This window comes from Loxodonta africana, chromosome 25, assembly GCF_030014295.1.
Source record: "Loxodonta africana isolate mLoxAfr1 chromosome 25, mLoxAfr1.hap2, whole genome shotgun sequence".
Taxonomy (NCBI): Eukaryota; Metazoa; Chordata; class Mammalia; order Proboscidea; family Elephantidae; genus Loxodonta; species Loxodonta africana.
The window spans coordinates 39,237,600-39,263,630 of NC_087366.1; the positions used below are offsets into that span (position 1 = coordinate 39,237,600).

Here is a 26,031-nt window from a genome sequence, read left to right on the forward strand (position 1 = left end):
ACGAGGACAGTTAGTAAGCAGTGCATTTCAAGCAGAGATAAACATTGCTCCACATTCATTTTAGGGGTATTTATTAAGAAAAAAATCAATATTTTTTGTTTTGATTTATTTTGACTCTTTTGTGTTTGATTTTTCAGCGGACTTATTTTTAGTTTTTATCTGTTTTAGTTTGTTTGGTCTGGTTTGGACTTGTCATCTTGTCAATGTATTAGTTTTGGACCATAGGGTCTTTTGTAGGACTAATCTTGTTGCAAAAATAAATTTTCTCCCATCTGCCATGTGTAGTTTTTGCTTGCCTCTCTAAAATTTTTTTAAATTAACTGATCTTTAATTATCACTGTTTTTTTTTTTTTGATTTGTTCTTGCAAAGAGGAATGAACAGCACATTTTTTAATATATTTTAAGGTTTATCATTTTTTTACATTCTAATGTTGCTACTACTATATGGCTCCTGTGCCATTTTTTTTCAGCTCGCTGTTTGAATATAGGTTCAATCATCAAATATAAGCCATATAATTACTTAATCGAGTTAGCTACTTTCAAGAAAAATCACAGGCACACTTTAAACATACTTGGTTTTCTCAAAATGAATATTAAGCTATTTCTGTCTGTTACTAAGCATCATTGTCAACAGTGATAGCACTTAACTTGAAGGCCCTATCGGAGAATTCTGAAGAACTGCAAGTCCCGAGCACAGTACATGCCTGACTCGAGGACCTCACAAAAGTCCCAGGCATTTTTCACTAGAAAGTACCTGAAAGTGAATGAATTCCACCAATCATCTTTAATCACTGTTCATATCAGCTCCCACAAAGGAATAACTGCCACACAGGTTTATTTCACACGGTCTCCTACCCTCAGTCACCAGACGTGGTTGGGATAAAATTTGTGAGTCCCAAGTCAGAAATAGCTTAGTGAAAGGGAACATTCTGATGTGAGAATTATTTACATCTCTGAATATGAGATTGGTTCGATTTACTTATTCTCTTTCAACCCAAAAAGGAATAACCCAAACTGATTAAACTAGATTTATATTTTATTTCCTGACAAATGGCAAAACAAAAACAAAATCTCAACTTCTTTCTCTTTCCCCATCTCCTTTTCTTTCAACTACTGTTAATGTACTGTCCTCACTTCCTCAGTCATCACCCATGAGCGTGGTAATTATTAAAAATAAACTGCCTCTTGTTGATTTGCTCCTTTATTTGTTGTTAGCTTTGCGTCAGCACTGCACAGACTTTATAGGGAAAGATTTTGTGCATATTTTTTCTTTTTATAGACTGTGTTCACAAGTAGATTATTTAATTTTCATCATTGTGCATCCTATTATTTTTAAAATTTTTATACCCAGCTCTCCTGTCTTTTTTTTTTCCTTCTTTCTATGAGGATGTGCAGTTATTAACATATCAGATACTAAGGGGCAACAAGCATTTATTTTTTTTTTTTTCTGTTTCTTTCATTTAAAACATTTCTAGTGAGCCCAGTGTTTGCAACTCTGTGTAAATGAATGAATAATAGAATGTGTGCTGTAGTCTTCCTGTGGTGTTTCTGTTTGAACATACTGTGGCTTTATGGCTGCACTGACTGGTGCATTGGAACTCAGTGGCAGATCCAGAATGGGCTGTGATGGCTGAATTTTCTCCTACCCAGTGTGCTCTGCCAGTTCCCTTCCACGTATTGGGAGATGTATAGAGTTTTTCTCTATTTTTAAAAGAATATCACAGATTAAAAGTACTAACATAAAAACTAAGTTTACACTTGAGACCGAATTCATGAAGCAGTAGCAATATTTACTCTTCAAACTAATATAATAATATTCATTAGCATTTCAAAGTAGTTTCTAAAAGACGTTATATGCAATGGTCATAAAGAAGGGATTAGCTTCCCCATAGTACCTAGTATGTCAACAAGACTTTAGAGATTAAATTGAGCTTTGAATACATTCTGTTGCCTTAATCATTCATAGGAGAAAGAGCAAGGGCAAATTATTAGCTCTATTAATATCATACTGTTTCACAGATTGTTTTAAGAACCACTCCATGTTAAATTTTTAAAATTTGTTACATGACCATCTTTTTGTTTAAGAGCCTACAAAAGTTAAGGAAAGCTCGTCCCATCACAGGAGAAGGAAAAATCAATCATTTCCCTAGGAGTACATAGAAAAGACTGAAAAATCTCAATCTGTGAGTGATATCATTGTTTCAAAGCATGAAGCTCAGGCAACATAGGCTGAGCACTGAGAAAATGTAATAGATCTAAATCTCCTTCCTAACCAACTTTCTTCCTGATGATGATAGTATGACCACAAATTATACAGCAATGGACAATGTATAAACTTTTAAATGTGTGAACTTTTTGGTACCCACAACCCTCCCATGAGGAAGATATTATCTCCATTTACTAGATGAGGAGGCTAAGGGATATAAAAGCTACATGGCTTGTCCAAGGCCACACAGCCAACTGTGTGACCGGGACAGGATGAAATACAGGCATTCTGCCTTCCACTGCTTAACTTTACCAATTCCAAGAAGCTGAGTCATTCACCCCTCATCTTTCAGTATTTCAGGGTTTACTACATGTCTGGCACTGGCTTAAGGATTATTGTTTGCCCCTTTACTTGTTGTTTATTGTTCCCTTCGAGAACATCTGTAAATATTGTCCAATAATTTCCAATTTTTGCATTTATTGTTGAAGTTTTAAAATCACTTTGGAAACTTTTATGGTTACAAATTTCTAATCTGGTATTGAGATACCATTAGGACATATGTGCTTATCTAAGGTTTGTGTGTATATAAAGATTTCAGATTAATTAATTATATTCTTTTTTTCTACTGCTGTTATTGTCATGTAAGTTTGCCCTTTGTCCCTACCTTCCCTTACTAAATTTACCCCATTTCTACAAAAGTCTGGGCCTCCCACTTGTTTGAAAAGAAAAAAGGCTCTTCAGCAAGTGTGTTTTGTGGATTTGTGATGTGCTTATTGTTGTCCTCTCTGGATATTTTTTATTCATATATGTTTTCTTTTAACAAGTTCAAAACCAAAAACCTATATGAATATTCGAAATTTCATTCCATTCTTGGATTTTTATTTGTTTTTATCAGAACCATTTAACTTCATCACTTAATCATTCTGAGCTTGAAAGTGCAATTTTCCTTTTTGTCAAAACTCTTTTTGGAATATTGTAAAAAGATACTGCTTTTTGCCTTTTGATCATTTTCTGGTGGTCCTAGACTTCATAAGCAACATGAAACTTTGAAATTGATTTCATTCCTCCAAAACTGTTTGATTTTTTAAAATCTTACATAAGACATTAACTACCCATTAACCTTTACAAAATTCCCATCTGTGTCTGATAACGTAGTGCCTTGAGATTATTATTGATTTATAATGACCTCATCAAATTTATGTGGAGTTGAAGCAGCAGGGATTAATTTTTATTACTCCTTATGTATTGGTTACCTTAACTTTTTGGTTTAGAGCTCAGCTGCTAACCAAAAAGTTGGCAGCAGGAATCCACCAGCCACTCCTTAGAAACCCTATGGGCAGTTCTACTTTGTCCTGTAGGGTCACTATGAGTCAGAATCGACTCGATAGTAACAGGCTAACTCTTTGTTAAAGTTTGTATTGCTTTATTAGTTTTTGACTGCTTCTCAGCAAAGATTTTCAAAACATTGTCATAAATGTAGACCAGTGCTAACACTTGGGTTCTGACCATGTCACTCTGTCACTCTTGTAGGCAAACTTTCTCTTCAAGGAAAGCCTATGATGATGGCTCATGACACCAAATACGCTTTATTAACAGACTTGAACAGTTTTAAAACTTCTGAGTTTTCATTTCATGTGAGTGGCTGTTGTGTGCCAGACACTGTCCTAGGCATTAGCGATGCTTTAGAAGCTAAGCATGGTGGAGACAGACTTGTAAACAAATTGCTTTAGACCAATGCTTACTGTACTGGAGGCTCATGATAGATGTAACATGACCTTAGTCTTGAAAGGGAAGTAGGAGTTTATCTGGTGGACAGGGAAGACCAAGACATTCTAATCTAAAGGATCAGCATATCCCAAAGTTTAAGGTACAAAACATGTCAGAGAATAGTTATTAATCTAGTGCTGTAGAAGGAAAATGAATGTACTAGAGAAGAGAGAGAGCTTGTGGGAGCTTATGAAGGGTCTCCTCCACCCTGCCGAGGAATTTGCACTTTTTTTCTGAGTCTGCAGAGAGCCATTAAGTAACTAACACTTTAGTGATATTTGTGGTGTGTTACACGATCCACCTGGAATCTAATTCCTAGCATCCACTGTTCAAAAAATTACTTCTGGTGTAATACACTAACATTAAAGTGTGCAGATTTCTTGTTTTTCGGTAATGCTACTGTGCAAAACAGGAGCTCTGGTGGCACAGTGGCTAACTGCTCAGCTGCTAACTAAAAGGTCGGTGGTTCGAACCCAACAGCTGCTCCATGGGAGAAAGATGTGGCAGTCTGCTTCCATAAAAATTACAGCCTCAGAAACCCTATGCAGGACTGCAGACTGGTTTGAACCATTGCAGTCATGACTGATGAAACAAAACTGCAACAGAGGCGAATTTTTAAAATTTGAGTGATCCAGAACCATAACCAGAATGGAAAAATCATGGGTGGAAGCTCTGGAATGGGAGACTTGGAAGAGATACTGAGCCCTTTCAGGATCCTGATGTTTAAATTGTATTATTGCCAGGATGAAGGAGAGAGACGCACACTCAAAGTGGTGTGGTCCAGTGCTATCTTTAAGTGGGATACTGCTCTTTCTGACTCTGCACAAAATTCAGTGGGCAAGAGATTTGGTTGCTATGCAACACATATGATGCCCTTGTTTTCTAAGAGGGAGATTAAGTTTCTAGCAGGGTCTCGACTCTTAATTTTTCCCATTCCAGTTATGGTTCAGCTCCACCCAAATTTTAAAAATCCGTGTCTGTTTTAGTGTCACTTTCTCAACCATGACTGAACCGGGATGAACCAGTTAGATACCATGACCCAGTGAGCGGTTCTACTCTATCCTGTAGGGTTGCTATGAGTTGGAATCGACTCAACAGTGATGGGTTTGGTTTTTGGTTTTGGCTGTACAAAACAGACATTGAGTCTTCTAATGATAAGCAATCAGCATGGTTTCCTTCATGGCAGTGGAGAGCTCTTCAGTTGTATTTAATGACAGACTGTAGGGAATTCTTCAGTATAGACTTTTCATAATTACCATTAAAGGAATCAATTTGTTTATCAGGAGAGTATTACGATCGAATTGATGTTTATGAATAATGTCTGGTAGGCAACCGAAAGATGGGAGTCACAGTGTGAAGCCAGGGAGCTCATTAGGATGTTGATGGGTAGGCTTCAAGGAGAGGAGTGACAGCTAGAAGGGCATAGGCTCTGGCTGTAACAGAAGCAGCGTGCAAATCCCATTTGAAAGCAAGGGGATTTTTTCCTCCATGGCTGACGTGTACATTAATTCTGTAACCCATGGAACGTAAATAAATAGTGGTCAAATAGTGGTTCCCCTGCCCCTTGGAATCTAAAATAGGAATGTACTCTATACAATGGTGTGAGGTTGAATTTAAGTTTAAATAAATATACTTAATGGGATTTATAGATTATTTATCATACCCGCTGCCTACTGAAATGCAGTATTTTGGAAATCTAGGTCTTCTTTTGACCTTATGGCTTAACAGCACTGAAACTTTGCACATATTCCTATTTTGCTTTCCATATTTAAAGCATTTTTACTTGCACGAGCCAATTTGATTTATCTCAAAGTCTCCATAAAGTAAGCAGGCCAGGTGTTTGTTAATCCCCACATTAAAATAATAAAACCAAAATTCAGAAAGGTGAATTAATTTTCCCAAAGCCACGTATCTAGAAAATGTTTTTTTCTGGGTTCTAAAATTGATGAAAACAATTTGAGGAGTACGTAGTTCATGTAATGATTTTTAGTCAAAGATCTATTACTAGTCAAAGATTTATTAATGTTAACTTTATGAAGGTTAGAAACTATGGCATTTGGGATTTAGAAAGACCATATAATAGTGAAATGATCTGTTTACTGACTGTCTCTTCCGTTAGATATGATCTTATTGAGGTTAAGGATTTTGTTCCTTTGGTCATTTTATGCCTGGTGCCTCACATGGTGCCTAGCATAGAAGTGACCCTTAGGGAATGTTTACTGAACTTCACTGGGCTCAAATCCTGGCATTACCAGTTAATAGCTGTTTGACATTCTTCAAGCTACATAATTTCTCAGTTGTTTACTGAACAATCCACAAAATGGTACTGAGCTCACCTACCTATCAGGATTATTGTAAACTGGAAATGAAATGATGAGATAAAATTTCCAGCACAATGTCTGGCACATTATAGTCACCGACTAAATGGTAACTATAAACGGTTTTTTAAATTTCATTCTTTGTTATTTGAACTGTGATATAATTTAAGCATCCGTATTTAAGCCATTTAAGCAGTGATATTAAAACTAGCCTCAAGGAATAAAATACCTGATTTTTTACTGTTTCACAATATTTTATCATTAGTTCTTCAGTTCTGCCGTTATACGAAATAGATATTTAAGTTTCCTGAAGATCAGTGATAAGAATGATTTCCTCCATGGCAGTGGAGGTGCTCTTGAGTTACATTTAATAATAGAGTATGCAGCCCGTCTCATGGTTCTTGCTACTCAATCTTTTATCTCTTCATTATTAGAGATAGCGACATGATAAGACCTTACAAGAGTGGGATCTCAGTCTTTTGGAGTTTATTTATCCCAACTCTATTATTATTTACATAATAATAGGTAGTATAATACATACTAGGTCCTTTTTTAACTTCCTGAATAAATTTTGTTTTTACCAAGGAAACTACTTTCCCAGCTTTGTCTGGAGAGTAGGCCGAGTACTTTGAGCTATGTCCATGAATATTTTAAGTAATCACTAGACACACTCGCACGCTCACGCACACACACACGCACATGCACAAAGTTGTCTTATTGAACTTAAGCTGATACTTACATACTTTTCTATTAACTGGATAAACTAGTTGTGAGTAGAACAATAGCCTTTAAAATGTGTTACCTCTATTAAATTTCTAAGATAGGACTTGCCATTTCAATTGTAACCTGAATAAATAAATAAGGACTACTTAATATTATCCAAGTGAAAGTTATATTTTGAGGACATTTTGGTCTATTATATTATATGGTCTATCAAATTAAGATGGTTTTCAGAAAATATAAATGTAGTTAATTAATATAGTCAGTAACTATATCCATCACCTGGATATATAAAGATGTTGCTCCCATCTTTATTCAGTCTTTTTGCCACTGCTACTAATAATATTAACTTTTCCTCAATTTATAAAAATATATATACTCTGAGGAGCCAGTGAGGTAGACAGAATATATATTGGTATGCTCATTTTACAGATGAGAAAACTAAGACTCAGTAACTCATCATCCCCAACAATATTAAAATAACTCTCCTTTTATTATAGTATTAGAAATCATAAACCCCCATATAGTTAAAAATGTAACCAAAAGAATGTCCTTCACATTGTTTACATTTGGCCATCATGCAGTTAATGCGAATAATATTTTTTAAAAGCTAGAGCACTTTCAACTACGTTTTACTCCATTTCGCTGTGTGTTATTAATCTTGGTTTCCATCTTACAATGGAATTTCTTTTGCATACATCACAAAATAGACTGTGGATCCTGTACCTTCTGCAGACATAAAGCCATCATCCATCTCTGTTACTGTACCTCTGACACGCAGCATGGGCAATGGCAGCATTTTAATCAGAGAGTGATGTGTTTGTGAAGCACTGGCACCCTAGTTTATACATGGTAGCACTTGATGCTAATGAAGGCTTGACTGGCCCCCTCCCTTCCCCTGCGTGTGTTCTGCCATGTGCAGTGTGTCCTCATGTAAGTACAGTTCCTTGTATGTGTTCTGGTACACAGGCAAGAAGATACATGCATGCTGACAGTCAAGGAAACATTACAAGTCAGTTTTCATTGCAAAGAGTATCTTTAGGTACACAGGTAGATGGTGCGGTATTTATTTCAGTGTTAACTTTTCTGAACTCTTTCCAACAAGGGTTATTTCACCTTCAATGTGTGAACATTGAAAGTATGTCCATGGCTTATTGATCCCACTTAACACTTTTTAGCTGAGCTCACAGGGGAAGAATCAATAAGTCTCCGAAACTCCTAATATTTTGATTGAAATATCATTTTAAAGACTCTTCTGATTAAAATAGATCATGAAAAGATACAAAATATCATCAATGGAGAGTTTCTTATCTTGAATGCTCTCCTTCTTTCCTGTGCTGCCATGAATTTAAACACAGAGGAATGGCCTTAGCAGCCATGTGTTGAGATTCAAAACGATGTGCATTTAATGCTGAAACTTGCCCCAAAGCCTGAGTTGTATACTTGGTGATTTTCGTTTGATCACCAAATATCATTTCTTGCAGATTGACAGGGAAACGAGTACAGTGATTTTATGTACTTTTTTTTTAATGTTTATATTAGTTTTCAAAATGGTTTTGCTTCCTAACCTTACCATTATATGAAGCCTCTCACTTTGAAAGTCACAGACTGCGGACTGGTAAGTCCATCAGTTCTCTGTCATTATGATTATTCGTAATTTTAGTTCAAGCAAACACATGATCATTGCATATGTTCCTTTCTTAGCCCAGTTATTTCCAGTCTGTGAAAAGTTATTATTATTTTTTTTAAATACATAAGTGCATACTCATTTACTTGCTAAACATCATTTTGCTTTCTAAACAATTTTAGATTCTGGAGTGTACATTCATAACGTTGCAAATGTTTCTCACTAACTCTGTATGTGTTGAAACTCAGCTTTCATATGTGTGGTGCTGTTTATTGTTTGTTTCTTTGTGTTTTCGCTTTCAAAGTAACTCGTGATTAAGGTGAATTTAAATGGAAATATAGGTAAAACTTCTGAATCCCTTTCTGAGGCTTCATCCTTTCCCCATAAATATTTTTAGTTTTTGATGATGCAGAGTAGCTTCTCTGGCTATGGAATGTCTTTCTTTTTACCTTGCTTTGTTATGTTTCGCTCTCACAGCCTGAGCCACCAATGTCTTTCTTTTGCTTTGAAATTTAAAATTAAGTCAGCTTGCCAGTTCCTAGTCCTTTAGCAGTAATACTCCAACTAATCACGTCTCTATTTTAGATTTCCGAAGCCTTTCTTTACTTATTTCTAGTCAGTAGACAAGATAATGAGAGTTAATTAAAACGAGTTGGTAGGTATTTTCTAGCCATTATAGTTTGCACAGATATTCTTTCTTCTCTTGCCCCTGTTTTATGTAAACATTGACTGCCTTTGAATGGAATCATTTGGTCAGACACTGAGAACAAAGCAAATTTAAAGGAACGTTTATAAAAGATGTAATGATCTTACCTATACGTATCTTACCAAAAAAAAAAAAGAGTTTAAACCTTCAGGTTGTTTGTAAAATGTTGCCAAACCCATGCTGCTACCTTTAACAGAGAGAAATCTGAGTTTTAAAATTTCAATGTTCTTTTCTTACAAAGAAAAAGTACATCTATCTGCCAAGTGCATGATCTAATGAGCTTCAGATAGAACCGTGGCTATGATTTGTGACTGTTTTTTGGTTCAGAACGATGCCAGATTCACATGCGAGTCTGATGGCGGTGGGGATGGGAAGGGAGGGCTGGCGAGGGTGGTTGGTTATGTTTGGTCCACTGGCCTTTCTGCAGGCGAGAAGGTGCTGCAGGATGACGAGTTCACCTGTGACCTCTTCCGCTTCCTCCAGCTTCTTTGTGAGGGACACAATTCAGGTTTGTGAGATCCCAGACTGTGTGATGGCACCGAGAAATAAATACTCCGATGCCAGTAATAGCAGTAGCCTTGTAGTTCCAGCTTACGCTTCTTCTCTAGACTCAACAAATAGCTGTTAAGTATTAGTCTGTGTGCATGGACACTGTGACATTTTACATATTGCTTTGCCACCTTCGAAGCCCTTTCACAGCCATTTCACTTAATATTTTTCAATTGTTCTTATGTTAGGGAAAATAGGTAATAGGCAAAGAAAGATACAGATTAGGTAAAGGCATACAAAAAAAGATATATCGCATTATTGCTTTTGTACCACTTCTCTTTACCTTGGGAATACTGAAAAACAGTGACCATTGAGTCCATTACAACTCATTCATCCCACTGTATGTCACGGTAGAACTGTGCTCCATAGTGTTTCCAATGGCTGATATTTTGGAAATAGATTTCCAGGCCTTTCTTCTGAGACACCTCTGGATGGACTCAAACCTCCAACCTTTCAGTTAAAGGCTGAGCATGTTAACTGCACCATCCAGGCCCACCTTGGGAATTTAACATGTATTTCCATTAGTTCTTTGTATATCTAGCTACTCATCAGGCTTGTGGATCCATGAAGGCAGAAACTCTATCTTAATTTTATCTTTGTTTCTCCTGCACTTAGCAAAGTACTGAGGAACAAATGATTATTAAATAAATCATTTAATTACTCTATCCTAAAGTATGGAAACCCTGTTCAGTCATTCACATGTCCAGAGCTCTAAAGGTTGGAATGCAAAATGGGTTTTAGCAACATCTGGGGCACAAATTGATTATTTGATAGTCTATAAAGCACCTAGGTATGTTTTGGGGGGGTGATTACCCACTTTTCATGGAAAATATTAACTATTGAATATTTAAACTATCAGTTAAAACACTCCTCTAAGCCACAAAGATTTCACTGTAAATCATCATTTCCTTTGGAGTTTCTCAAATAACTGAACGTGTTTTAAATATTTGAGTTTAATAACATTTTTTATGTAATGTAGATTTTCAGAATTATCTGAGAACTCAGACTGGCAATAACACAACTGTCAATATAATCATCTCTACTGTGGACTACCTACTGAGAGTTCAGGTACATTGCCTTACACATTATTACCAAATGGTTGCATGAGTTGAAAGAATATAGCAGAGCTATTCAACTGATGGGTTTCAATGTGTTTTGATTTATAACTGGACAGACTTTTTTGAGCTATTTTGTCTTTGATCACAAACTTTCAACAAGTCTTACGGCGAAGCTGCCTCTGTTATCCTGGTCTCTGATCCTGGCTCCCTACTTTGCTCATTATGTTCTTTATAAGTGGGGTTTTTTTCTTCTCCAGTTCTTAGCTGGATAGTGTTTTAAATTCATTTTCATTTTATAAAGCACTTATATGCCCTGCTCCTTCTACACTTGATAGATACAATTGGGGAAGAATATTTGAAGCATCCTTAGGAATTTTTTTTTTTTAGAATGGGAAAGAAAGACTTTCCAACTGCCTATTATAGTCTTACATTTTTTAGCCTTGGGTTAGTTCCTTTTGGCTCTTCTAATATTTGAATTAATTTCAAAATTCAGTTTAGTACTCCAATACTTAAAGATCTCTCTAATATCATAGTCATATTTTACAATGTTAGTAAAACTAAATCAGAAAGTGTAACCCTCTTAAATAATGAGAGTCATATACAACTTTTATTTCACTTGTTTTATTTATGAGAAAAGCCACATAGGGTGTTTTAAAAACAGCAAATTCAAACTTTCAATTTTTTCCTTAACCTTTGAGTATATAAAACCTCAACACATTTTTACTTAAAGCTCAATGGGAAAAGGTCTATTGTTAAGCAAATATGTCAAAAAGTATTGCTGAAAACGTATTAGCAATTTTTAAAATCATGTCTCAAAACCCAAATGTTGTTCACACCATGGCCTAAATTGTTTTATTCATTTAGCCAAATAAATTGTAAGCTATTGTTGAAAACATTCTGTTTGGAAAGATTGGTCTTATTTAGACTTTTGTTTACTGTTGTTGTCAATTTTTATTAGCAGCCCAAGCAGTTTCTTCAGGGGCAGTTACAAAAGCGAAGAATATCCTAGAGTTCTCACTGATGAAATATAATTGGCTTTGTTGGAGAAAAGAAAGCTAGATGTCTGTAGCCCCAAAAATATTCTTTCATGATAGATCTAATTTTTATGCTTACACAGTTAACATTTAACCTCATTCAGTGGATAGATATGTATTAGTCTTATGAATCCTTACATTTGCAAAGTTTAAGGTCATTAGAAACAGAAAGCAATTTTTAAAGTAAATTTTCTATTTCCTTTTTCTTTTTTTTTTTCTCCAGTTGCTATTTATATCTAGGAGGGAGGTTGCCATCTTGTATGTTTAGGAAAATCATCAGGAATGGTATTTACTTCACAGATATTTTTACTTGATTCCAAATCTACTTCTTAAAATGTTTTTTCATTATATAGTCCAAAACCATACAAATCAGTGGTAACTTTAAAATGTACCTTTTTAATACGTCTCTATTTTCCAGGAATCAATTAGTGATTTTTATTGGTATTACTCTGGGAAAGATGTTATTGATGAACAAGGACAACGGAATTTCTCCAAAGCAATTCAAGTAGCAAAACAAGTCTTTAACACTCTGACAGAGTATATTCAGGTAAACATTTAAACATTTCTGATATTTGAGAAAAGAAAAATGCCAGAGTCAAGTTAATTAGCATTGAACTCCATAGAAAAATACAATGTGTGTAGTCAATCAAATAAAAATACAATAGAAAATCTGTATCTTTGCCAAGAAACAGATTTTTCTTAATTACTATTAAAGTTATAAAATCATGATCTTAAATAGTTCATTTTATTGCCTATGTTTCCTGCCATCATTCGTAGTTCCTATAGACTCCTTTCATAGTGACTTGTGTGACCCCACTAAAAATATTAGGATGAGATGTAAATTAATATAGAATGTAACGGCTTTACCATTTGGTAGATGGAGATATCATTAACTCCTTCTAGGCATGAACCGTAATGTTGGCTCTTTGTATCTCCAGGGCCTTATATAGATTAAAAAAAAAAACCCTAAGCAATAAATATTAAGAAAGGTAGACAAAGAGGGAGGGAGATAGGGAGCACCTTAAACCACTCTTTACGGTATTCCTTCCAATAAGAGTAAGAAAGATGTTTCACAGAAACTTTATTAAACAGAAAGAATAGTGTTTAAAAACCTTTTAGTTTATTAGCATGCATTAGAGATAAAATTTCAAGTACCCTGAAGAATATAGTTTTTTTTCTTACTTTGATTTCATAGCCTACTTAGTCTAAATTTGTAGTCTTAAACTCAGATTTTAGAAAGAAACTTACACTTTCCTTGGTTAGACTAAACACAGTCTTGTGGGAGGGGGAAGGGAAAATAAAAATTAAACAGAGCCTACCATAGGGAGAGGTGTTTGTAGAGTGAGTGTTTGAGTGAATGAATGTTTTGTGGCCCAAAACTGCAGACATATGGACAACCTGTTCATCACCAGCTCCAGGCCCCTTCTTCTTTATTTAGCACCTTGGAAAAGATCTCATTTTTTGTTTCATTATGTCAGTGTTAGGGCTGAGAGGCCCTTATTTCAGTATTTTGATATGAAAAAGCCACACTTGATAATTCCAATAACTTTTCATTAAAATCAAATAAAAGCAAAATTTTAAATCGGTTCCAACCCATTCATGTTCCTATTTCCTTATCTTCCCTTTTTGCCTTAGTATGCTCATCCCATTCTAGAAAGATCTCAGTATAACAGTATTCAATGTGGGTCGTTAGCAAGCCAGTGAATTTTGCAGAAATGGTTAGTGAAATGGTTTCTTTATGCCGAATGAAACTTAAAGGCCTTTTTGGCAGCCAGTAAGTGGGCATTTTTGGGTTCCTAAAATAAGTAAGATTGCTGAATTTATATAAAATTAACAGTGTCTGTTATACTCCTAAGATGTGCAAAACTCTTTGTTAGAGATTGCTGTAACAGATTTCTAAATAAATATTCACAGGATGTCAGCTAAAGTCATGTGGCTTATTGTGCTTTGTTCATTTATTAACTTCTCCCATTACTCCCTACTTATATGACATATGTTTTTACATAACTTAATCATGTCTGAGATATATTTTTAAATATTTTAATTAAACTTGTATTTTTTATATCCCTAAATTTTAACAAAGGCTTATATTTCTCACAATTATTTCTAATAGTAAATATTTGCAACAATATTCAGAAAAAAACCCTAAGAACAGTGAATTATAAAAGGAAAATCCTTAAATTCCATTCAAATGTTGGCTTCCATTATTTATGGGAAAGTAATAAAATTATGCAGTTGCCTTAGTTATTTGAATCAACTCAACAGCAACAGGTTTGGTTGTTTTGGTTTTATAACAGAAATACCACAAGTGGGTGGCTTTAGGAAACAGAAATTTATTGTCTCAGGAGGCTAGAAGTCTGAATTCAGGGCACTGGCTCTTTGGGATTGTCTTCTCTCTGTTGGCACTGGGGGCAAGTTCTTGTCTCTATTCCTCAGTTCCTTGATGATCTTCCTGGGGCATGTATCCTCCTTCTCTGTGCCAAATCTGCTCCTTTTGTGTCTCAAAGATGACTGGTCTAAGACACACTCTACCCTGGTATGATCTCATTAACATAATAAAGTCCTATTTGAACATGGGATTACATCCATAAGTATAGGAGTTTAGGATTTACAACAAACACATATTTTGGGGAGACACAGTTCAATCCATAATAGTAGTACACTCTGATAGACATTTAAACTTTAGTTTATCTTCCCCCTGCAAAATAGAAATTTAAGGTATAAAAGCATCTTCCCATTTTCCTTAGGATAGTTATTCCATCTGTGAAATGAAATTGTAAGTTTTGCTTTATGAAAATGGAGTGAGTTCACAGAGGTATCTTTTTTCATAAACATTTTATTCTGGAATATTTGTATATTTATAGAAAAGTTACAAAGACAGTGCATTGTGTTGCCATATGCCTTTCACCCAGCTGGACCCAAAGTTAGCATGATCTCTATCATACACTGCACTAAACTAAGAAGTCAATATTGGTACAATCCTATTAGCTAAAGACTCTTTTCCCATTTTACCAGTTTTTCCTTTAATGTCCTATATCCAATCCTAATGTTTCAGGAACCAATTCAGTTTACCACATTGCCTTGATTGAAACACATTTCAAAGAAGCTTGCCTTAGTATCATCTTTGCTGATGAATATTAATACTGTGAATAAAAGTACACTGTTAGCTTAATGGTTATTTTGGGGTGCCTTTTTTATATTATATTACAGCATTGCAAAGTGCTTTTTGATTCAAATTTTTGCTAACTATAGAGAATTATGTAAGGGGACATCCAAAAACATTGGAATAAAAGTGATGACCTATAAGATTTCAATTCCAGTTTTAATAAGGGAGGAGAAGAAGAATTGTTTGAGTAAGAAGCCATTATATTGTCAAGATTTCTAGAGTAAGACCATGAGGTAGTTGGTGAGAAAAGAAAGTTTGGTTTGCTGTTGAAATAAGAGGTAAGACTGCCACACTTCTGGCAAATTAACGGAGATTTTATGTTCTTTTTCTACAGTTGCTATCGAATTGACTCAGACTCATAGCGACCCCAAGTGTGTCAGAGTAGAACTGCTCCGTAGGGTTTTCAGTGGCTGATTTTTCACCAGGCCTTTCTTCCAAGGTGCCTCTGGGTGGACGCAAGCCTCCAACCCTTTGGTTAGCAGCTGAACACATCAACCATTTGCACCACATAAACCAAACCAAACCCGTTGAATTGATTCCTACTCAAGGTGACCCTATAGGGCAAAACAGAAGTGCGCCATAAGGTTACCTAGGAGCACCTGGTAGATTCAAACTGCCGACCTTTTGGTTAGTAGCCGTAGCTGTTAACCACTACGCCACTAGGGCATCACCTGGGAACTCCATTTAATGTGTTACAGGCACTGAATAGATCATGATAAACAGGAAAGAGGGGCGGTAAGCAAGGCAGATGCCCCCTTCCCGTTAGTTAACAGTTATAGCAGTAGAAAGCCTAACGCTGAGCAAGTATTGGAAAGGACATTCTGTGTGTTTCAGCTTTAGAGGAAAAAACCAAAATAGGTACTTTAACCTGGGGGCTTGCAGCACTTCGTCACATAAGGGTCACAGAAACAACTCTTGGTTACATAGAGGTTTCAGAAGATCTCAACTTTTTATAATATTTACTTTAACTTTTGATTAAAACCTTAAATATTACATGAAGGAAATTATTTCTCACTTCAAGAAAATCAAGTTTATTGCCTTAGAAATCGCATTATAGAGTTCACCTAATGGCCTTCTGCATTTTCACCCTCCCTAATTTTTGCCCAGTGCTGACGACACTAGCCCTCAGCCACAAAGGGACCCGGAGGCCAATCCATTGCTCTGAACCCAGAGTTATTATACCAACAGGCAAGGGGGAACTGTAAGACTATCTGGTACATTGAATGTGCTGAAGTTAATAGCCTACAGGTTTGGTTATGAAGGATTAAATAACACTGCTTTAATCCTTCTCACCGCTGTCCCTTCAAACTTGCTTTGTGAACTTTGTTTTAACCACTCCTTGGATGAATCTTGTCCCCCTCTGGCCACTCGCAGATAAATGAAATACCGTCAGTCACTTTATCACAAGCATAGTCTCATTTTAGCAATAGCACAGCCAACCATGTATCTTGTATACAATTTATAATGCCCCTTCCACACTTGGGCTAGATTTAAGCTGGCAAGGAGTATGATCTGGGTTTTTCTGTACCCACTACTTGGCTCTTTTCTTCCTCCTTCCCCTCCTAGTTAGTTAGTGTCAGGCTTCAAAGTTGTATCTGTGGGAGAAAAAATAAGGGACGAGAAAGGTCTTTCAGGGCACATTAGTCAAGAACTGCACCATGGAACTGGCCCACTGGTATGCCATGTTTTTTCTGTAATAAGGGGGCTGTCATGGGTTCCTCAGAGATACCTCTGCTTGGCCCTCTTCCTGCCTCCAGTCTCTGGAAGTGCTTCTTTTCCCACTCAGTTTAAATTTATTCCCATAGACCCTGTGCATCTGGTGGTACCTTCTCCACCTTAGAATCACATTACCCTGTCAGACAGCCTTGTTTGCAAGATTAAATGGGGCAGGATGACTTCTACCAAGTAACCCATGTTGTTGTTGACTGCCATCAAGTTGGCCCCTGACTCATGGCAATCCCATGCACAACTGAGTGAAACAGTGCCTGGTCCTGCGCCATCCCCATGATTTGGCCTCAGATCTGACCATTGTGCTCCACAGGGTAGTCGTGACTGATTTTTGGAAGTAGGTCTCCAGGCCTTTCTTCCCAGTCAGCCTCAGCCTGGCAGGCTCTACCGAAACCTGTTCAGCATCGTAGCAACAAGCAAGCCTCCAGTGGGGGGTGATGGTCGCACTTGAGGTTCATTGGCTGGGAATTGAACCTGAGTCTCCCTGATGGAAGGCAGGAGTGTCCCCAAACAGTTCGTTTCTGGCCCATGAGAGACACACATCTTTCTTTTTGTCATCTATGGAAGGGCATTTTGTACTTCCATTCTCTGTCACACTTCCTAATACCAGGCCAATGCTACCCAACTGAGGAGACAGAAGCCAGGCTCTCTCGATGGTTCTCTTGAAGCCTTGGTTTATGGCCATGAGAAAGCAGCTGCTCTCCTCACCGGTTGCAGTAAGTGTAGGAGGTGGAGATGCCCAGAACTTGGGAGAGCTCTTTTCAGTCTCTCCCTTTCTCGGCTTCATCCCTTTTATATCCTTAGGGTGGAAAGACCTGTTTTTAGTCACAATTTTGCAGGTACTAAATTTAGCACCATGCCTTTGGAATGTGAATATACTAGACGCTCTTTTTTTTTTTTTTTTCCCCCAGCCTTAAAGGCCACCATAGTAGCTGGCACAGGAAAAAAAAAGTTCTATTTCAACATCTTGTTAGTATCTCCAATGCAGTCATCTTCCTGACACGTGTTTCTAAAGTAAAATTTGAAATGTTTGAATGTGCTCTCCAATTTAAACTTTTTATGATCATTTGTCAAAAAGAATTAATGAATTCGAATTTAAGAACTATGTTTTTTTCTTTTGAAATAAAATAAATAACATCCCTGTATATATTTTCCTGGCTAGTGTGGTGTGGGTATGTTTCCAAAACTGAGTGATTGATAGAATTTTCCCTTGAGAAAAAAAAATAGAAATTGTCTCCATCAAATCATTCCACAAACACACTGCCACAGCACACACTCTCCTGTGTCACAGGCAAGATCACTTCAGAAGTGTAAGCTAAGAGGGCAAAGTTAGCTTCCAACTGCCTTAACGTCTGGGCTTGGGAAGGTAATGACCAAACGTTCATCTTTAAATACTAGATGGTTGTAAAATTTGTACAACAGTTTTACAATTAAAAAAGAAAATGTTGAAGGGGGTTTTCTTTTCCCTGTATGTGAGTGTTTTACCCAGGTTACTACAGGCAGTCCCCAAATTATGAGCAAGTTCCGTTCCTAAGTCTGTCTTTAAGTCCAATTTGTATGTCAGTCAGAACAGTTAGGTACAGTTCATATCTAACGTCGGTCAAGTGTTTGTCTTTGCATACAGCGTACCTTTCTGTGCATAAAAAAAAATTAAAGAAACACTTTCAGATTCACTAAAACATCTTTAACATAATAATACAGTAATAATAATAATGTTTTCACAAAGTAGTGCTCATTCATTATTACAAACCATTTTATGTACCTCAGATTTTTAATATAACAGGCTTTATAGGGGTTGGTTCATAACTACGGGTTGTATGTAAGTTGGACGTTCATAACCTGGGGACTGCCTGTATTTAAAAATGAGAAGTAATCAGATTCTTTTCCACAGAAGGAAATGACCAGTGATCAATTTGACTTAATAGTCAACAACTGGATGGTACCCTTTTCCTCTAAATAGAAAAAACAGAAGCCAGACAACAATGAAATGATTTCTCATTCTGTTGTGTCAATGTTTTATTACTCATTAGGAAACAGAACCTGGAAATCCTTGAAAAACTGTTTTTGGGATTTATAATATTAAGATATTTCAAAGAAGAGCATGCTTGTCTCCTAAGGGTGTGGTACCATTATCATGGCTATATATCTTTTCTTTCCATGAGGATTCCTAAGCTTTTAGATAACATGTTGGTGATAAATTTTGTAAACACTAAGTTAATTATGACAATTAAATTATCAGAAATGATTGTTATCTGGCTGTTTATACTCCAGGGTCCCTGCACTGGGAATCAGCAGAGTTTGGCACACAGCAGGCTATGGGATGCCGTGGTGGGTTTTCTTCACGTCTTTGCACACATGCAAATGAAGCTGTCTCAGGTAAATTACCTGCCTCCTACTCTCCTAAGCCACAAACTGGACACCTGGAATCACCAGCAAATTAAAGATGGTTTCTTATGTTCGAGGAGCCCTAGTGGCTCGTGGTTAAGAGCTGTGGCTACTAACCAAAAGGTCAGCAGTTCAAAATCCACCAGCTCCTTGGAAACCCTATGGGGCAGTTCTACTCTGTCTTGTAGGGTCGCTGTGAGTCAGAATTGACTCGATGGCAGTAGGTTTTTTCGTTCGAACGTTATATTTTTAGATCACTTATTTATACATCTTTTATTCTACAATTAAAAATATATATATATATTCATAATAAAAGAACCTTATGCAAGCTGAGAATAGATGGGAGCCATCGTTCATATCTGAGAACAAAAGGATATTGAGCAATTGAATATAATGGAGAATAAAACAATATAGTCCCCAAATGTTGTGTGTTTCACAATCCTTCAAAGACCCATTTCCTGATAATTGCTCACTGGAATTTTCCTCCTCCCTACAGATAATTGAAAAAGGACTTGTAACCTATTACCACTGGGCTCGTTAAAGGGAAACAATTATCTTATAGGGTTGTAAACAAGCAGCTGCTCTCAGTAGATGACATTCACCCATTAACAGGAAATTTAACTTTGTGAAACTCAAAGAGAAAAAAAAATAGCTATAAGGATAAGCCAATAAACACACTTTTCACAATGTTTTTATATTAATTTGGGAGTACACGCTGAAAACAGCATGATGTTTCCTTACTGCTGTATTTATTTCATTGAAAACTAAGGGACAGGTGAATAGAAAAATTCTTAATGTAGATCTTGAGTAAACGTGTCCTTTATTGCACTGAATTTTGATTGTGCATGGGGAGACATATCTGTCAGGACAGAGGTGTTTACCAGGTGGTCAGGTGGAAGAGAAATGCTAGAATTAAACTCAGAAGACGATAGCCCTGTCCCTGCATATTCATTTTTGTCCCACAAGCATGGGCCATCCCCTCACTTCCCTGAACCACGTTTCATCTATGGCCTAGCCACTATAGTTAAACCTGCCGCCTGCCCTACGCATGGAAATCTGTCTGGTTATTGGTGACAAGCCAAATATGGAAATCCCATAATTCTTTCACTAGTCACAAATGACATTTTAGTAAGGAAAACCAACATGAACCAACTGTGTACACTCACAAGACAGTTCTCATTCTGATGTCTTTTGATCATTTTAACATCGGGTGCTGCCTGGCAGTTGGTGGTGTGGTTTTTAGACTGGGCTAAGATGTCATCTATTTGGAAAGGAAAAGTTTCATTCTTTCAGCTTTGTAGAAATTTAGCTTCATATGTAACAATATCTAGTTGAGTTAAATGATACCTTGTATTACTTTTAAAAGCTTAAAAAGAAAAAAGGATAGTTTCAAATAAAAAAAGTTGAAGATATGTAAGGTAGTTATGCAGAGATAAGCATGTCGCATATTGCCAGGTGTTGGACCTAAGCATAGTGATGTTTAGATGCAAATGTCTTATGCAGAAAGAATTTTTTTTTGTCATGGTGAAAAAAATCAAAAACAAAACGAGAAAAAATTAACAAGAGAAATATTAGAGAACTCAATGAAATTGGTAAATACAGTATACAATATCTGTATAGGTTATACTTGTGTACATATTTTGTTAGGTTTATGGTACCCTTTTGGTTTAGATTTATTAATATAAATCTAGCCCATATATCATGTATATACCTTATTTCTCTAGAATAAGTTAATTTTTACATAAGATATAACCGCAGTATGTAATAAGTGGGGAAAAAAAAAAAGAAAAAAGTACAGACTATTCAAGTAAAAGGAATGTGTTAAATGAACAGAAACACCCAAGGGTTGCTCCCATTTGAGAACCCCACCCCTGCTTTAATTCTTCTGTATTCTTGTTATGTGAGCCATCCTCATAAATACTGTAATGAACGTGATTTGACATCAATTGTAGGTACTCTTTAATTCTGAAATGTACCTTTAATTAACCACATACTTAGGCTTGGCCTTCCTTTAGTGATATAATACTATTGGTTGAGCAGCACTCTTTATGTGAGAAAAATAATGTTATTCTTTCTGCATAGTTTTCTAAGATTCTCAAATACAATGTGTTAATATTTTCAGGATTCCAGTCAAATTGAGCTATTAAAAGAATTAATGGATCTTCAGAAGGATATGGTGGTCATGTTGCTGTCCATGTTAGAAGGTAGTTTCGATTTATATTTGCGAGTTGTGCTTATTCTTTGATTTTGAGGATCACTATGTGCTTGCTTGGAAACCCTGATGGCATAGTGGATAAGAGCTACTGCTGCTAGCCAAAAGGTCAGCAGTTCGAATGCACCAGATGTTCCTTGGAAACCCTATGGGCAGTTCTACTCTGTCCTATAGGATCACTGTGAGTCGGAATTGACTCTATGGCAACGGGTTTTTTTTTTTTTTTTTAATTTGTATGTGCTTGCTTGTGGAGTCAGCATGTTGCAATGAATAAAATAACACTAGAAAGTCGCAGCTACTTTGAATTAATTTATGGCTTTATTACTCTTCTCACAAGTTAGTTTTTTTTTTTAAAGGAAACCCTGCATATCTATCTCAGTGTACCACTATGAAATGAAAACAGTAATACTTTGTGTAACACTTCTCATAGTGATATGCTGAAGTGTAAGCTATTCGGATGGATAATATATAAAGAAGTTCTTATGTGTGAATGTATGTACCTATGTATTTTTAATCAGTGTGGGTTGCAGACATTTGGATAAATTCCAACTGTGTAAACTGCTGCTTTTGAGATCACACGTTGCAACTCTCAAGGGTTCGTGAAGTCCCAGAGGAGAGCAGTGCTGAGAGAGCCTAGACCCACCAGGCAACTGCCAGTGGAAGGCTCGCCTTCCCCACAGCATGCCTTCTTCAGTCTTTATTCTGTCTCTTTTCTTTTCCCAAATTGTTTGTCTTTGCTACTGAATTTCTAATCACACAGTAAGCTTAAGTGTTTGGGCTCCGAAATCAGCCTCCAGGGTTCGAATCCTGACTTTCCCACTTGCAGCGTGACTTTTGGACAAGTTACGTCTCCTTTTTCATTTCCCTCTTCTGTGAGATGGACATAATGATGGAAGCTAGATAAAAGGATTGTGATGTGAGAATTCAGTGAAATTATGTAACTCTGACCAAAGCAACCAAAAAATTTCTATTTTTTTACTTACCCTTTTTTGTGAAAAAAAAAAACTGTTTTTTTTCCTCTGTCTCTACCTGTTTCTTATACTGTCATCCATTTCTTATTAATTCCAACTGATTGTCTGAAGCAGTTGCTACACCATATCTAGGACGTCAAAAATGCTACATTTGCTTAAAATCTGTAGTTTGCAGCAGCAGTAGCCATTTTATATCCTTTAAGCCCAAGGTTACCATGACCCCAATTAAAATTTAGTCTAATAATAATAATAGTGATAATGACAACAGCAACAATAAAAACTGAAAACTAACCTCTCGTAATGTGCCCGATCTCTTATAATGTGCCAGATACCATTTTAAATATTCACTTAATTTTCATAATACGCCTATGAGTTTGATAGTATCATAATCCCCATTTTGCAGAGGAGGAAACTGAGGTACAGGGAGGTTAAGGAGTCGTCCCAGGGTTGTTTAGCTAGGACATCGTAGAGCTTGGATTGAAACCCACCCATGTGACTCCAGAGTTCACACTGTTACCCAGTGCGTTTGCAGACTCACAAAAAGATTCTTCAGACCTTTCCTCAGTACACGTTTCTTCTTTTGCCTTTATGTTATATAACACATTCTGTTCAAGGAATAAAAGCATGATTCTATAATTTAAGATATATGTCATTTTTCAAGCTCGTCAATAATCTGACGTTTTCTAAATGTAAGCACTCTGGGCCATGAAGAAATGGTGGAAGTTGCTTTCCATTGTAAATTAGAAACAGCACATTATTCGCTATTCACTGAAAGATCTGGCGTAAAGTCCTGGCACTAACCCTTAAAAATCGTGTCACAACCAGCACATTTATTTAGCCTTCCTAAGGCTCAGTTTTCTCACTGGTAAAATCAGAATTAATAAAAGGTATCTGCCTTACAGACACATGAGCATCAAATCAGTGATTATCTATGAATAATGATTTTTCAACTATAAAGAACTCTGCCAGTGTTCGTTTTTATTATGATATGAGGGTGAATTTCAGCTTCTTGGCTCTTTACCCCGTTTTTGTTATCCTAAAACGTGTCGATTTATTGATGGATTTGAGGAAAATATCAGCATTTGTTCAAATATCTTTTTATGTGTTCATCTAATCACTTTGTAAATAAGATTTTGCACGTGTTATTATAATCGCTTTTTAAAAAATAGTTGTTTATTGTATTTTTGGTGAAGGTTTACACAGCAGTTCAGGTTCCCATTCAACAAAATTCTACATAAGTTGTCCCAGGACATTGGTTACATTCATCATACTGAGTGAACGTGCTTGTGTTTCTGTCCTGGTTATTCTGTTTCCGTTAGTGTAGTTTCCCTGCCCCGTCACCTTCTCATCTTTGTTTTGAAGAAGTTGTTGACTGGTTGGCCTCATATAGGTGATTTTTTTTAAAGGAGCACAGTAATTACAGGTGATACTCATTTTTTCTGAGCCAATTGTTATTTAGCTACAAGGGGAACTTAGCGGTTAGTTTTGGTTCAAGGTTTGAAGAGTATCTCAGGGCAACAGTCTCAGAGAGTCCTCCAGTCTCAACCAGTCCAGTAGGTCTGTTTATTTTGGAAATTTAAGGTTCTGTTCCACATTTTTCTCCCATTCTTTCGGGGTCCATCTATTGTGGCCCTGATTAGAACAGTGGTAGCTAGGCACTGTCTAGCTTTTCTGGACTCAGGGTAGATGAGACGGTGATTCATGTAGACTATTTGTCCTGTAGACTAGTTTCTGCAATCACTTTTTAAACTGTAGTGTACAATTATCCCTCCTTTCCTGAGACTTCGTACCTTGAAAGATAAACGTAGAGCCATCCTTGCTGCAGATGTTATAACTGTATTGCTATTTTTGCTGTAAACACTGGTTTTGCTAAGAATGTACATTTTGAACATATGCGTTTGCTTTGCCACCAGGTAATGTTGTTAATGGAACGATTGGCAAACAGATGGTTGATATGCTTGTGGAATCGTCTAACAACGTAGAGATGATTCTCAAATTTTTTGACATGTTCTTAAAACTAAAGGATTTGACATCTTCTGATACCTTCAAAGAATATGACCCTGATGGCAAGGGAGTCATTTCCAAGAGGGACTTCCATAAAGCAATGGAGAGCCATAAGCACTACACACAGTCAGAAACGGAATTTCTTTTGTCCTGCGCGGAGACAGATGAAAATGAAACCCTGGACTACGAGGAGTTTGTAAAACGATTCCATGAACCCGCAAAGGACATTGGCTTCAATGTGGCCGTCCTCCTGACGAATCTTTCAGAGCACATGCCCAATGATACCCGACTGCAGACTTTCCTCGAATTAGCAGAGAGTGTGCTGAATTATTTCCAGCCCTTTCTGGGCCGCATTGAGATCATGGGAAGTGCTAAGCGCATCGAGAGGGTTTATTTTGAAATCAGTGAGTCTAGCCGGACCCAGTGGGAGAAGCCCCAGGTCAAAGAATCCAAAAGGCAGTTCATATTTGACGTGGTCAATGAAGGAGGAGAAAAAGAGAAGATGGAACTTTTTGTGAACTTCTGTGAGGACACCATATTTGAAATGCAACTGGCAGCTCAGATCTCAGAGTCAGATTTGAATGAGAGGTCCACGAATAAAGAAGAAAGTGAGAAGGAGAAGCCCGAAGAGCAGGAGCCAAGAATGGGTTTCTTTTCTATTCGGACGGTCAAATCGGCCCTGTTTGCCCTCAGGTATAATATCTTGACCCTTATGAGAATGCTCAGTCTGAAAAGCCTGAAGAAGCAGATGAAGAAAATGAAGAAGATGACCATGAAGGACATGGTCACGGCCTTCTTTTCATCCTATTGGAGTATTTTTTTGAACCTCTTGCACTTTGTAGCCAGTGTTTTCAGAGGCTTTTTCCGCATCGTTTGTAGCCTGCTACTGGGAGGAAGCCTAGTAGAAGGTGCTAAAAAGATCAAAGTTGCGGAACTCTTAGCCAATATGCCGGACCCCACTCAGGATGAGGTGAGAGGAGACGGAGAGGATGGAGAGAGGAAACCCATGGAAGTTGCCCTGCCCTCTGAAGACCTGACAGACTTAAAGGAACTGACAGAGGAAAGTGACCTTCTTTCGGACATATTTGGCTTGGATCTGAAGAGAGAAGGAGGACAGTACAAACTTATTCCTCATAATCCCAATGCTGGCCTTAGTGACCTAATGAGCAACCCAGTCCCCATCCCTGAAGTGCAAGAAAAATTTCAGGTAATTTTTTCCTATTTCACAGCAGCTCTCTGAACTTCAGGTAAGTACAATAGATGGACTTCAGATCAGATTTCATGCCACCAGAGTGGTGTTAAGTATATGACTTAAATTTCCAAAGAGAAAAGGCTTTTTGGTAGACAAAGATAGCCTTTTAAAGATTTCTTACCAATTATTAGATTACTTTAAACTGTTAGGATGTAAGCTCAGGTGTCTGCCCTGATGAGATTAGTCCATTGAACCATCATTCCATCCATATTTCATGAGTACTTACCATGGACCTGACACCAGTGGCTATCAAAGAAAATTAAAAGAAGATGTGGTCACTGCTTTCAGGTTGCCTCAAACAGTTTACTAGAGAGATAAAACTAGCATA

General features: G+C 36.8%; 1 protein-coding gene across 1 annotated transcript in view; it reads left to right on the top strand.

Moving 5' to 3' along the window:
• The window catches only part of LOC100676989 (ryanodine receptor 2), a 362,795-nt gene that overhangs the window by 293,836 nt on the left and 42,928 nt on the right, over positions 1-26,031 (top strand). The window contains exons 73-78 of the mRNA XM_064276716.1: positions 9,772-9,852; positions 10,873-10,961; positions 12,404-12,532; positions 19,151-19,255; positions 21,387-21,468; positions 24,361-25,658. Coding sequence (XP_064132786.1) covers positions 9,772-9,852; positions 10,873-10,961; positions 12,404-12,532; positions 19,151-19,255; positions 21,387-21,468; positions 24,361-25,658 — 1,784 coding nt within the window. The remainder of the gene's footprint in view (positions 1-9,771; positions 9,853-10,872; positions 10,962-12,403; positions 12,533-19,150; positions 19,256-21,386; positions 21,469-24,360; positions 25,659-26,031) is intronic.